Raw genomic sequence first — 12,125 nt, 5'->3', positions numbered from 1 at the left:
CGGTGCCTGAGCTCTTGAGGTTCAGCTAAAGAATCGTTCCCTCTTCTTCATTAACGATGGTGCTTTTTGAGTACAGCTTCATTATCGTTAGAAATGTTGAATCATCCTTGATTTAAATGTGTAGGGATATTCAAATCAGGAAATGTGTGTTTCTTTGAGTGCAAAAACTAAACTGGCTTAGTACATTTCTGTTTATTGAAATGTGTAGAATTGTAGTGCTCTGTAGTGTTTACAGACGGACATCATTGGTGTTTTTTCGTATCCAAATTCGACAGTGTAATGTGCTTAGGTAATCTAATTGAAATGACCTGCTACTGTGTTATCTGAAACTTTTTTTCTCCTTGATTTTTTTTTTTTTCTTGTTCCTTTCATATTTACAGCAACGAGTTTGTGCGGTAAATTGTCAGGTACACTAAGGTGCAAGTTTCTTTTGTCTTTTGAAATCGGGATAAACAGTTTACTTCAAAAGGGATGGTTATTGAGGATCTAATTGTCCAGACCCTCTTTTTTTTTTTTTTTTTTTTTTTTTTTTTTTTTTTTTTTTTTTTTTTTTTTCGTTCAGCTTCGCGAGGCAAAGACAGTGTATATATGATTTCTATGCTTTCTTTCTTGCATTGTATCTAAATCCACAAGGTCTGTATGTAGCTCATTTTCTTAACATTTGGACTGATTTGTCACTGCATGTGTCAGTGTGTAACTTTTGTTAACCAGCTGAAGCTCTAGATCACACTGCCAAATGTAACGAGCAGACTTATTCCGTCGTTCGGTCTGGCATCGCAGTCGATCGCTCAAAGTATTCAGAAATATTTTCGTGCAGTGCTTCAGATGCATTGACTTATGCTTCTCTTTTCTAGTTCGATTAGCAAAGACACGTTCTCGTTCGTACAAAGGTTGACGTAGATAGGTTGAAATGGATCAAAGCAGCTCTGGGTGGGATTTTTTCCAAGTGTTCATGAGCTTTTTAACGTGTCACTTTGTTGAGTGATTAGTTCCATTATTTGGTTATTGGACCATAGCATAGGGTTTTGTTAAACTATAAAATGTGGTTGAAATGTGTGGGATTTCACACATTTATTCTCAAATTAAGAGTGCGGTCAGATCAAGTGTGGACTTTACTCAAACGAACCAAAGTGGTATTGTAGTTTATACTTGTTTCAGAGTTCAATTGAAGTGGTGTACAATTACTATGTCAGTTTTTCAATGTTTAATTTGACAGGACAACTATGCCAACTACTTTTGCTGACAATATTAATGGACTAAATGCCCATTTTTTGTAGTTTCTACCAAAGACCTTTACTATTCTTTGTTCTCACTTCAATTTTATAACTGCATTTTCATTTTAACATTTTGAGTAAATAGTTAGAAAAATGACCGAACCTAGTACCTTATTTACATTATATGTGCATTCAAAAAAATCCTAATGAATCACAATTCTTTATTAAGTAAATAAAAAGATTGTGTTTTTTTTTTTTAATTTCTCAGTAGAAACGATAACATAGTATTGAATTGGCTGTAATCTACAGTGAAGGAATGTCATAGTAATGAATGAATATTTGTGTTGATATTCTTAAGTGGCCATATGGATTAGTGCTTATTTGAAGTATATATTATTTCTTTTTATACAAATAATACTCGTAAAATTCTGAAATCAGTTTCGAAACATTTAGTTGTTGTGCACTACTTGTATGCTGTCAGGAATTTAAAAGAGTATCTCGTAAGGTGCTTTCTTTAGTTTCCATTTGACTGGTGTTTGTTTTTTCTGTCTGTTCTTCAGAATTTGGATATGAAATAAGAAATCTTTTAACTTATTATTATTTTTTTTTAATCTTGAAGTCTATTATTGTATTGTCAAATGTTGTCTAATTTGATTGTGATGTAAAATGGGTCCCTTGCTCATGAGCTAGTTGAAATGGCTGAGACAGACATTGGGTTACATTTATGAAAACTTTTATTAAAATATCTACATTTCCTAGCCTTAAACCTCACTTTTTGGCCTAGATACGTTTGCCTGTCATAGTATTGAACAAGTAAAAAATATAGACCTGCACTTAACTGTCTGATTCACAATCAGTCATTCTGCTTGATAATAATTGTTAAATCTTGGAAGGATCAAGTCTCTTCGGATCAAATTTGTGCCTTTAATAAAACCACATTGAAAGTATTTTTCATTGAACAAATGGGTTAGCCCAGCTTACGAAATGAGCTGAATTTTAGTGCCTTGGGACATTTTAATCTGTATTTCTCAATGCACAGACTTTCTAAAGACCAGTGTATTAAAATAATACATAATTACCCTGCCATGCCTTTGAACGTTTCACTTTGAGTAATAAGTGATTCTGAAAGAGAAATATTTCTTGATGTTGAAAGTCAGCATGTACAGTGTCTGCTGTCAAATGAACAGTTAAGGTGTTTTGCGATTGTATTCTCTATCAAGGGTGTGTTAAAAGTAGCAGCTCATCTGAACAGTTTATGAAGCATGACAAAATCAAAGTGGAATTGTTGCAAAAACTAGTCGTTGTGAGTTTGGGCTTCCAAATTATTTTTCTGTGTTACTGGTTTGCTTTACAGTGAGTTTTTGTACACAATCTAGAATTATGGCATATATTAATCTTTTAGTCAAATAAATCTAAACCACAGCATGAAAGGTTTTGATTTCACACACACGAAACACCTCTGTCTGCATCAGCCATTTTAATACCAACTGTAATCTAAAATGACAATTTAACATTGATGTAAGACCAGACATCTGTAATTAAAGAAGCACCAAGGACTCTTGTTTAGCAATGTGTAAATTAATGTATTGGACATTTACCATAATGCTCTGCAGTGGAAATAATAATTTCTTTGTTTCTTTTTGCATTCTTGTGGATTTCTTTTGTTCATTTGTTTGTTTTTCTAATTTTGTTCTCTATCAGTAGTGTGATTTATTGAACCTAAGGTTTTATGCAATCTTGTATATACATATTACAAATGAAACTGGTTAAATTTAGCAAACTAGCCAGCCAGGGGGAAAAACCTATTACAATAGTAAACTTTTATAAGAGGCTAAAATAATAATAAATAAAAAAAATGACAGATTTTTTTTGTTTTTTTTTTGGAACCACTGTTCCCTATAATTAATGTTATGGATAATCGAACATTAAATCCCTGAATATTGAATGTACCATTCAAATTAGATATAAAATGGGTCACTGGAATAACTTGGAGAACAGTTAATCTATAATGATGTAGCACTAGTTTTGTGAATTGCGAAACATTACAAATAAATTTATAAGTTAAACAATTGCAGTTTTCAAGTTTGTGTATTTATCCGTGTAACAATTTGATGGAATTATGAGATGTATTTTTCTCAGGGTTTTACAGGAGAACTGTAGAATAGAGAGAGATGTCCAATTTTCAAAGGAAACTGCAACTCACAGATTTATTAGCTCAAAAGTCAAAATGAGGAAAACATTTATATTGCGAGGAAGAAACATATCCCTTATTTTGGTACAGTATGCATCAATATATAGAACAGCTTATATTCTAATTAGTGTTGAAATACTATACAATTTGCTGTCAATATAATATGTTTGTGTATGTGTTGTCAACACAAGACCTTAAAACATTTACTGGGAGTTATGTGTTTAAGTTATGGAGGTTTCTTTATGGAATAGTTGTACGTTTTGATGCCGGTTAAGGCCAGAGAGGTTTCTCTTCACTAGAATTACTTAAGATGGTATTATTTATAATGCATAATCTTTCTCTTGTAGTGTATCATTTAAAATTGTTAACACTTGTCTACACTACAGCAGTTATGCAATGGTTTACAGAATTCATGGAATTATTTTTGTCATCATGGGAATTAAATAATTTTTCATCTTTAACCTGGCTCGAGTGTTTTGTCTTATTCCCCTCATGTGCTTCTGAATCACCAGTTGCTGAGTAGACTGATAACTTCTTTATTTTGTTCTAGTGTGGAGTTGGAATCAATTTAAGGGTTACAATATGACTACTCTTGACTTAATATGCAATTTAGGAACACTAAGTGTTTTGTGCACAAGTAAGATTAAAACAATCATTTCATTTCTTTAACAATGTAAAAAAAAAAAAAAAAACATGAATGTCAGTAAATCACATTGATGTGGATTATAGAAAACTAAATATTCACCACTAGGTACATATTATGGAATTAATCCTGGTTACTGTGGTGCTATGCGGTGAAGACAGTGATCATCAAACAGGTAACGCAGCAATTTCACTGCCTGCACACAGAAAAGGTTCAGGGAAATCAAATGGGGAAACAGTTAAAAGTACTCTTAAAGGTTAACTCTCGCCACATTGCAACCTAGGCTATTTAAGTTAATCTACCTTAGTCAAACATTTGTGTAAAAGCATAATTAGAATGGAAACGCCACTCTTAAGATTGACCGTATTTTCGTTTTTGGTCAAAATGCCTTTTGAATGGGAGTGCTAGGGGCACTACAATGATAGCATCAAATTTTTAATCATCGCTATTTTTAAAACACTAAGGAGGCTTGACACAACATGAAACTGCTTGAAGTATCACCAGGGGCTCTACACATGAACTAGAGCATTGAGAACATTGTTTGTCTACTCAAAGTTTACTAAAAAGAAAGGTTTTGTACGACTCACTAGTTTTTTACTCAAGATCTTTACTCTCCTCATGTTACGTTGCATTCAGAGATCGACTACTTTTGACTGACAAAATTCCAGCCACCGGACTCACTAACTGATAAAGTGAGTCGTACAAAACTTTTCTTTTTAGTGTTTTAAAAATAGTGATTTTGATGCTATCATAGTAGTGCCCCTAGCACTCCCATTTAAAAGGCATTTTGACCAAAAACAAAAATACGGTCAATCTTAAGAGTGGCGTTTCCATTCTAATTCTGCTTTTACATGAATGTTTGACTCGGGTAGATTCACAAAAATAGCCTAGGTTGCAATTTGGCAAGAGTTACCCTTTAAAAATATTAGTACTTTATTGGCATATAGGATTCAATGAACAAACTTTAACATCAGTGGAATCTTTCTATTACACAGTAGCTTCCTTATAGTGGAAAATAGTTCTTTAGATTATTCAAATCTTCATTAGAGGCTTTCGCACCAGGTAGTTATAGGAACTAGCCACCAGGAAGGTCCCCCGAGAACTAACTTTTCAAGGGCCATTTTCCTGGTTACATTCGCACCACCAGTAGGAACTCTGAGTGACGTAACCCGGCTGACAGCTACGTAATTTAAGCGCAACCGTAGCGTAAAGGTTGAGAAGTTCCTGAACTTTGACATCAGCCCATCATCACTTTTTTCCATGTTTGTGGAGTATGTATTTAATAATGGCGGGTGCCGATGTGGTGAAGAGATGAGTCCCAGCTTAGGACCCCAGTAGTATGCCTGATCAAAAGCTGTTCTCGCGATTCTTAATGTAATCAATCAAACTTTAATTCATGTAATAATCTTTTATTTTTAAATAGAAGTTTTTTATCGAAAAATATCGTAGATGGTGAAAAAAAAAGTTATCCGATATTTCCGATAGCTGTATGCTATGCTACTATCTAACCTAACTAAAAAAAAACAAAAAAAAAAACCACTAAGAACGAGAAATGTTTAATTTCATAATCTATAGCTTTGGTTATATACTAGAATATGAAACATATAAGTTAAAAGACATTAATGGTCGTTATAACGTAGTTCAAATGACTTATATTATAAAGTGATATCTGATTTGTAACCAGGCACTAAAGCGATTACCCATAAAATGAGCTTTGAAACAATCGGATTGCTTGGGTCCTAAGCTGGGACTCATCTCTTCAACACACCAGAGGTGTATAGTCCAGGGGTCAGAAAGTAGAAGTCCTACCATATGTTTATTCCACCCATGACCTCAGTCAGCTGATTTCACTAATTAGTTTTATGTCCTAGCTGAACAACTGCTGGTGATCGGAACAAAATACTGAGGAGGTATTTTACTTTCTGAACCTGGACTTTACACCTCTGCACCACACCGGTTTTTCGTATGGCATGCGTTCGGCCAATCAACGTACACTTATGTCACTGGTAGTTCCAACTGTGCTTGGTTAGTCCCTACTCTAGCTAATTTAGTAGCCTTTAGTAAAAGGTGTTCCTATTACTAAAATCATTCCAAGTTCCTGCAGTGCGAACACGTCAAAAAGCGGGTATTTCTTCCACCAATAGTTACAGGAGCTATGAAAACTTTCCTCTGGTGCGAAAGCCCCCACTGAAATGTTCTTTGGGGAACCAAAAATGGTTCTTCATTGGCGTTGCTGCAAAAAACATTTTGGAACCTTTGTGTTTAAGAGTGTAAGATACATGTTACTGTAGACTCACCCCACTTTCAGAGTTTGGGTAAAGAAGTTTCATGGTAACTCTTCTAAAGTCTGGTCTCGCCGTACAAACGCTACAGCAGGAGGGAAATACATAATTGTGTTGAATTGCATATGATTTGTATTACAGTCTGCTGTAAACTTTTACATTTTTCTTTCAGCTTTGATTGTACCTCTCAAGAATGATATCAAAGCATGTGACAGCATTGTCTGCCTGCAAAGCAATGATAAGGCAGGGACCCTCAAGTAGAAGTGCTCCACCAGCAGAGGACCTCAGTAACTCAGACATGTGCTGCCTTTGTTTTTCATCTGGTGTGCAGAGCTTTCCAGCCACCAGGTGGCAGCCTGTCCTTAGCAGCCAATGCAGTAGCTCCGAGTACAGAGGAGGCTGACTCTGTTGCAGGAGGTTGGAAGGTATCAGCAAGCAGGTGGTCTGACAAAGAGCACTGCAGACCAAAGGCCCTACTGGCACCAAAACACAAATAAACAACAACCATTCCCATCCTCATTACAAAGGTCAATCGCAGCTAGTAAAACATCTACAGGTTTTGTATTTGTGTCATTGACTCTGTTTTCTGATGTGTTGTTAGAGGGGTGAGGAAGAGGAAGAATGCCTTGCCTTGACCAAATCCTGATGAAAATGTGTTCTTGACAGCGGTTCTAAGGGTGTTCAACTGTTCACGGTCCAAACTAGCGTCAGGATCTGAACGCAAACAGGATATCTGAAATAAGACAGAAGAGATGTTTAACTAGAGCACCAATATACTTGTGGCAAGGAAAAAACAGTTACAATACCTTCTCGTGTTTCATAAATGAAGTTTCAGTGCAGCACACCCCCTCTGGAAATACCAGTTTTATGTCTTCTACAGCCTTCCGATAAGATGGAGATCCTGTACAAGAATGTACAAATAGTGTTAGTAAGCTTTGACCAGACTTTAACGTCTGATTATTTTTGTCAGAGTGCTGACCATAGATGCCATTATGCAGTCTGTCAGAGCCAAACTGTGCCCTCCATTGTGTCTGATCTATAGTACGGGCTTCAACAGGGTCCTCAGGACCCATCAGCTCCAACAGCCTCATTACCGCATTCACTCTCAGTAAACCCAAAGCCAGCGAGGGGCCGGATCTCAAGTACTTCAACTCCAGCTCCTCGGTGGGATCCTGGACATCAAATAAACATGAACATTTTTTTTATGCTTTAAAAAAGTACATTTATTTTGATGTTGACTAATACAAGTTTTTACATCAGTATCCATCAGTGTATTTTGGTTAACCATAAATGCTTGTCAGTAAATTTGGCAAGACACTTATTTCAAAAACATTACAGGTAATTATTAAAAATTCTATTTATGAAGTCTTACTTAAGTGGGTCAAAAAATCTCTCTAAAGTAAAGCTAATTGTATTTAAAATACATTTAAACTTTATACATTTTTATTTACTTGCAATTAATATGCTATTAAGTGTGAAAGCATTACAAGTATGCTAAAGTGTACTACTTTTTCACAATGGTCTAGAATAAATGTGATTATTTGCTCTTTTTAGGATATTTAGGAAGAAGAGAACAGAGTGACCTGTTGCTCCGGCGGATGTTTCAGTGCATTTGCCATGTTTGAGTCCAGCAGAAGCACGCGTAAGCCCACTAGAGTATATCCATTCTGTTTGATTATGGTGAGAATTTTACCAAAGCTGTGTCTCCAGGCTCCAGGCTTGAACAGAGCTAGTGTCAAAAGTGGCTCTGGGCCTGTAGAGTACAGAGGGAGGCAGCTGAAAGAAAAAGCCATGAAAGACAGCTTCTAAAAGGACATGTTCTGAGAAGACATCACTTACCCACTGTCATGTAACTGTAAAGTGACTGACTTCTGAGACCTGAGGGTTGTCGGAGATTGACAGTCAGTTCCCAGAGTACATGGGGAGGGTAAAATAGATTTTAGCTTGGTTCTGTTTCTGTACATACCAGGAGTGTCAATGTGATGAAGTGGTAGAAATTTCAATGATGGACGACTGCTGTGATCTGAAGATAAAGAAGCTTAAGTTAAGCAAACTGCTTTTGGCACAAAAGTAAAAAGATCATCCCTACCAAACTATTATCTAGTCGAATCCTCACCAGGGACCAATTCTGCCTCGGAGAAGAAGAGGCAGGTCTGTCTGAAAGCTGTCTCGGGAGTAGGGGACATCAATACATGCAGGTTTCCTGGGTAATTTTGTGGTAAAAGTCTACGTAGGGTGATGAATGCCCTCACCCTCCTCAGAGCCAAGACCAGGGCAGGAGTGGATGTCAAGCTATGCACACTGCTCTGCCACTCTCTGTCCCCGATCTCAAAAGGACTCAACTCTTGTGCCTGCCACTTAGACAGCTTGGACACCCACTTCAATGCCAGCAACTCAAATCCATCTAGTCCTGCGTGTACAAGAGAAAGTAGATTCAGTAGCCAGACGCAGAAACGTCCTTACTGTAAATTACTCAAACAAGTACACAGGTACATTTGTGAAGGATAGTTTTAGGTCAGGGATGTCCAGTCCTACTTCTGGAGGTCCTGTTTCCTGCAAAGTTTGGCTCTAACACACCTGGCCTGGATGTTTCAAGTGATACCGAAGATCTTGATTAGCTGGTCCAGGTGTTTTTAATTAGGATTGGCGTTAAACTCTGTTAGAAGGTGGCCCTCCGTGAGCAGGACTGGAACTTGTGTTTTAGGTAGAGTTCATGTACCTGCTGCATCTCCCCTGAGAACTTTATGAAGAAAGCCAATTTCATTCTTCATGATGTTTTGACCAGTCAATGTGAGAATCACCACCTGCTCTACATCTGGCCAAGAGGGATAGGTGTGTTTGGACAGGATGATGTGGTTACACTTTGGTACTGTCCACATGGGCCTACCTGTAGGATATCATATAAATGTCAAAATACTATTGGGCGGTAATTGAGTAATTTATGAAAATGCATTGTAATGTATGTACCCAGAACATTTTGGTGGTTTTTAGAGTAGGGTACAGTGTGAAAGCAGATGTTTGGATCAACAACATCTGTGAATCTTGCACGGATTGATCCAATAAGGCCTTGGGCAGCAAGCTCATTCATACAACCTTCATCAGGCAAAGAAACAGGACATTTAATTCTTGGAGCATCTCTGTACAGCTTCACATACACTCAATAGCTAGCGCGATATGTGCTATCCAGATGCTCTACCTATCGGCAGCCTGGAACAGTGTCTAACTGCGCTTTCTCTCCTCATGAGCAGCACAAGACAATTAGAGGACAGCTCAACCTGTTCTCCATCCAGCAACACTGTGGGAGCGTGACAGAACGCTGCAACCTAACGGAGACATACAGCGTTTCCAGACAAATGCAATCAGCATCAATGTCATGGTAGTGTCCCACTCTCAGTTTCAATATATCTCTGTACTAGTACAGGCTCACTGTTGGGTTTATTCACCTGCTTGCTGGTGAGACCCAGAGATTGAGCTTGTTTCCTGGTTATATGTGCCCTTTGAAGTCCCAACAGACTGAACCCTGTCTTTGCACAAGCAGATAGTATATAGCTGTAACAGCATGGTCCAACCACAGGAGACACAATAAGGAATATATCCGCTGTATGGGGACAAAGGGAAAAGGGGTAGAAAGTTTGACATATAAGATGTAAGACACTGTTACAATGACAAGAGTTTTTATTTTATTTTATTTTATTTTATAGTCACCTTCAACAGTGGCACATAATGTTGCTGGAGAAGAGGTAAGAATGTGAGATCTATCTCCTCTGTCACCCTCCTCTGAGTCCTGAATCCTGTTAAGAGCGATAATCAGAGTCAGCAGGTAGTTCAAAGGAATAGTTTGCCCAAACATATAAATTCAGTCATCATTTAATCATATCATTCCAAACGTGTATGAATTTTCTTTCTTCTACGAAACGCAGATAGAATCTGTTTTTGTCCATATTATGTAAGTCAATAGAACCCAGAACTATCAAGCTCCAAAAAGCACAATGATAGAGTGAAATGAATCTATACAAATTGGACTTCTGAAGCCAGATGCTCACGTTGTATGATGAAATTTAAATGCAAGTCTTTATTCACTCAATTTAAATCAAAATCAGCCAACACACATATAGACTACATCAAATATCAATTGTCTCATAATCACCAAATGTCATGTTTTTGGTTTGTGTCACCATATTCAATGTAATCTGTTGAGCAAAGTTTTGATTTGAGAGTGAATAAAGGCTTAAATTTCGGTCTGTTCATCATACAAAGTGATCATATTTCTTCAAAAGACTTAACATTTGACGTTAATTTCACATCCTTTAGAGTTTGATGGTTTTGGCTCCCATTGACTTTCATAATATGGACAAGAGCAGCTGACAGGTTCTTGAAATATATTTGTGTTTTACATAAGAAAGACAATTAAACGATGAAACTATATTTTTTTTAATGTATTAAGATACTAAGGGACAGATATACTAAACAGAGCAAATTAGCGTGAATCCCATAAAAGCGTTGATGGGAGTAGAAAGCAAATTAAAGAACACAGACGCAGCCGGATCATTTCCATAATGACCAATGCAATCTACCAAGAGCAGTGCAAATTAGCATCTGGTTTAAGACATGCTTTTTTGGGGCGGTAAATAATGGCACAAATCCAGTAAATTGATTAGTGCAAAACCTTAGTAAATCATCTTGCATGATTCATTTAAATACTGTCCTCCCATAAATTTTGTCTGAAAGGGGAACTGCAACAAATGCATATGCAATAAGGTCAGTCGCAAAAATAACTCTGTTCACGCCTTTTCAGTGCAAATTTTTAATCTTCAAATGTCTTTAGTAAATCTTGACAGTAGTTTTTTAACGCCAAAAGATTGTTTGCACTGCCGCAAGCTGTTAGTAAATCTAACATTGTAAGATACTAACATTGGGATGTTTTTTGCTATTCTGCCACCAAACCACAAGCAGAGCCCCAGATGCACACGATTGGCAAGACGGGGTGAGTAGAGCAGGGGCTGGTCTCGACTATGATGGTAAAGGGCGTTGATGGATGCTGGATCTGTCCGCCTTGCCAGCTGGGGGTCTGATGGCCCTGTGATCTCCTGCCACACTGAGTTAGCGTGAGGACCCCGGAAAGCCATGATAAGCACTGGCTGTCCCTCGCTATGCATAAGTGACTTGCTGACTAGAAGACAGGATAGGCATTAACTCATGCAATTTGTGTACATTTTGTGTAATTATGGTGGGAGATGATTTGTACCTGCAAAGTTATTCAGTAGCTCTTGGGGTGGGTAGAGGAAACGGATACCACATACATCTAGACTTGATCTGCAAATAAGCTCAAGTGTGTGATGCATTGCCAGTGGGTTAAGCAACAGTGCCCTGCCTATCAGAACAAGTGCTGTCTAAAAGCAAAAAAAAAAACTTTGTAACCAGACAATAAGATACTATATTATGTCCACTGAAAGACAAAATGGCATTTTCTAAAGACTCCTTCACCTCAGTATGACACTCTTGAGAATTTGTGGCTTCTGCCCTTTGACATTTTTGATCTTCGGTTTCCAGAGTTTGCCAGTAGAATCCTGGGATCACACTAAAGGCCTTTTCAACGGCCTGAGACAAAGCGCAGTAAGGATTTAGAAAATAATGTCTAAATAACAGAAAAGAAAATGGAAACATAAATCATACACAACCTCTATATTTGGGTTGACAGAGATGAAGCAGTCCAGGTAAGATGAGGGCATGTGGACATGTGAAGGATAAGCCTGTTGCTCCAGCAAATTATTAAGCTGAGAAACCCAGAATGCAAC

General features: G+C 37.4%; 1 protein-coding gene across 1 annotated transcript; it reads right to left on the bottom strand.

Moving 5' to 3' along the window:
• Positions 1-3,096: 3,096 nt before the first annotated feature.
• Positions 3,097-9,209, bottom strand: LOC308695966 (dynein axonemal assembly factor 8; the record flags this gene model as incomplete). Its single annotated transcript, XM_081374273.1, has 9 exons — positions 3,097-4,244; positions 6,346-6,415; positions 6,515-6,803; positions 6,961-7,063; positions 7,137-7,231; positions 7,310-7,502; positions 7,914-8,083; positions 8,447-8,740; positions 9,050-9,209. 9 exons carry the CDS (start codon positions 9,207-9,209, stop codon positions 4,182-4,184), a joined length of 1,437 nt encoding a protein of 478 aa, XP_081230399.1. The 3' UTR covers positions 3,097-4,181.
• Positions 9,210-12,125: the final 2,916 nt, after the last annotated feature.

The sequence above is a fragment of the Scardinius erythrophthalmus genome, assembly GCF_964197995.2.
Source record: "Scardinius erythrophthalmus genome assembly, chromosome: 1".
Lineage (NCBI taxonomy): Eukaryota > Metazoa > Chordata > Actinopteri > Cypriniformes > Leuciscidae > Scardinius > Scardinius erythrophthalmus.
The sequence above is the reverse complement of the archived record's forward strand: the minus strand, read 5'-3'. Positions and strand labels throughout refer to the sequence as shown.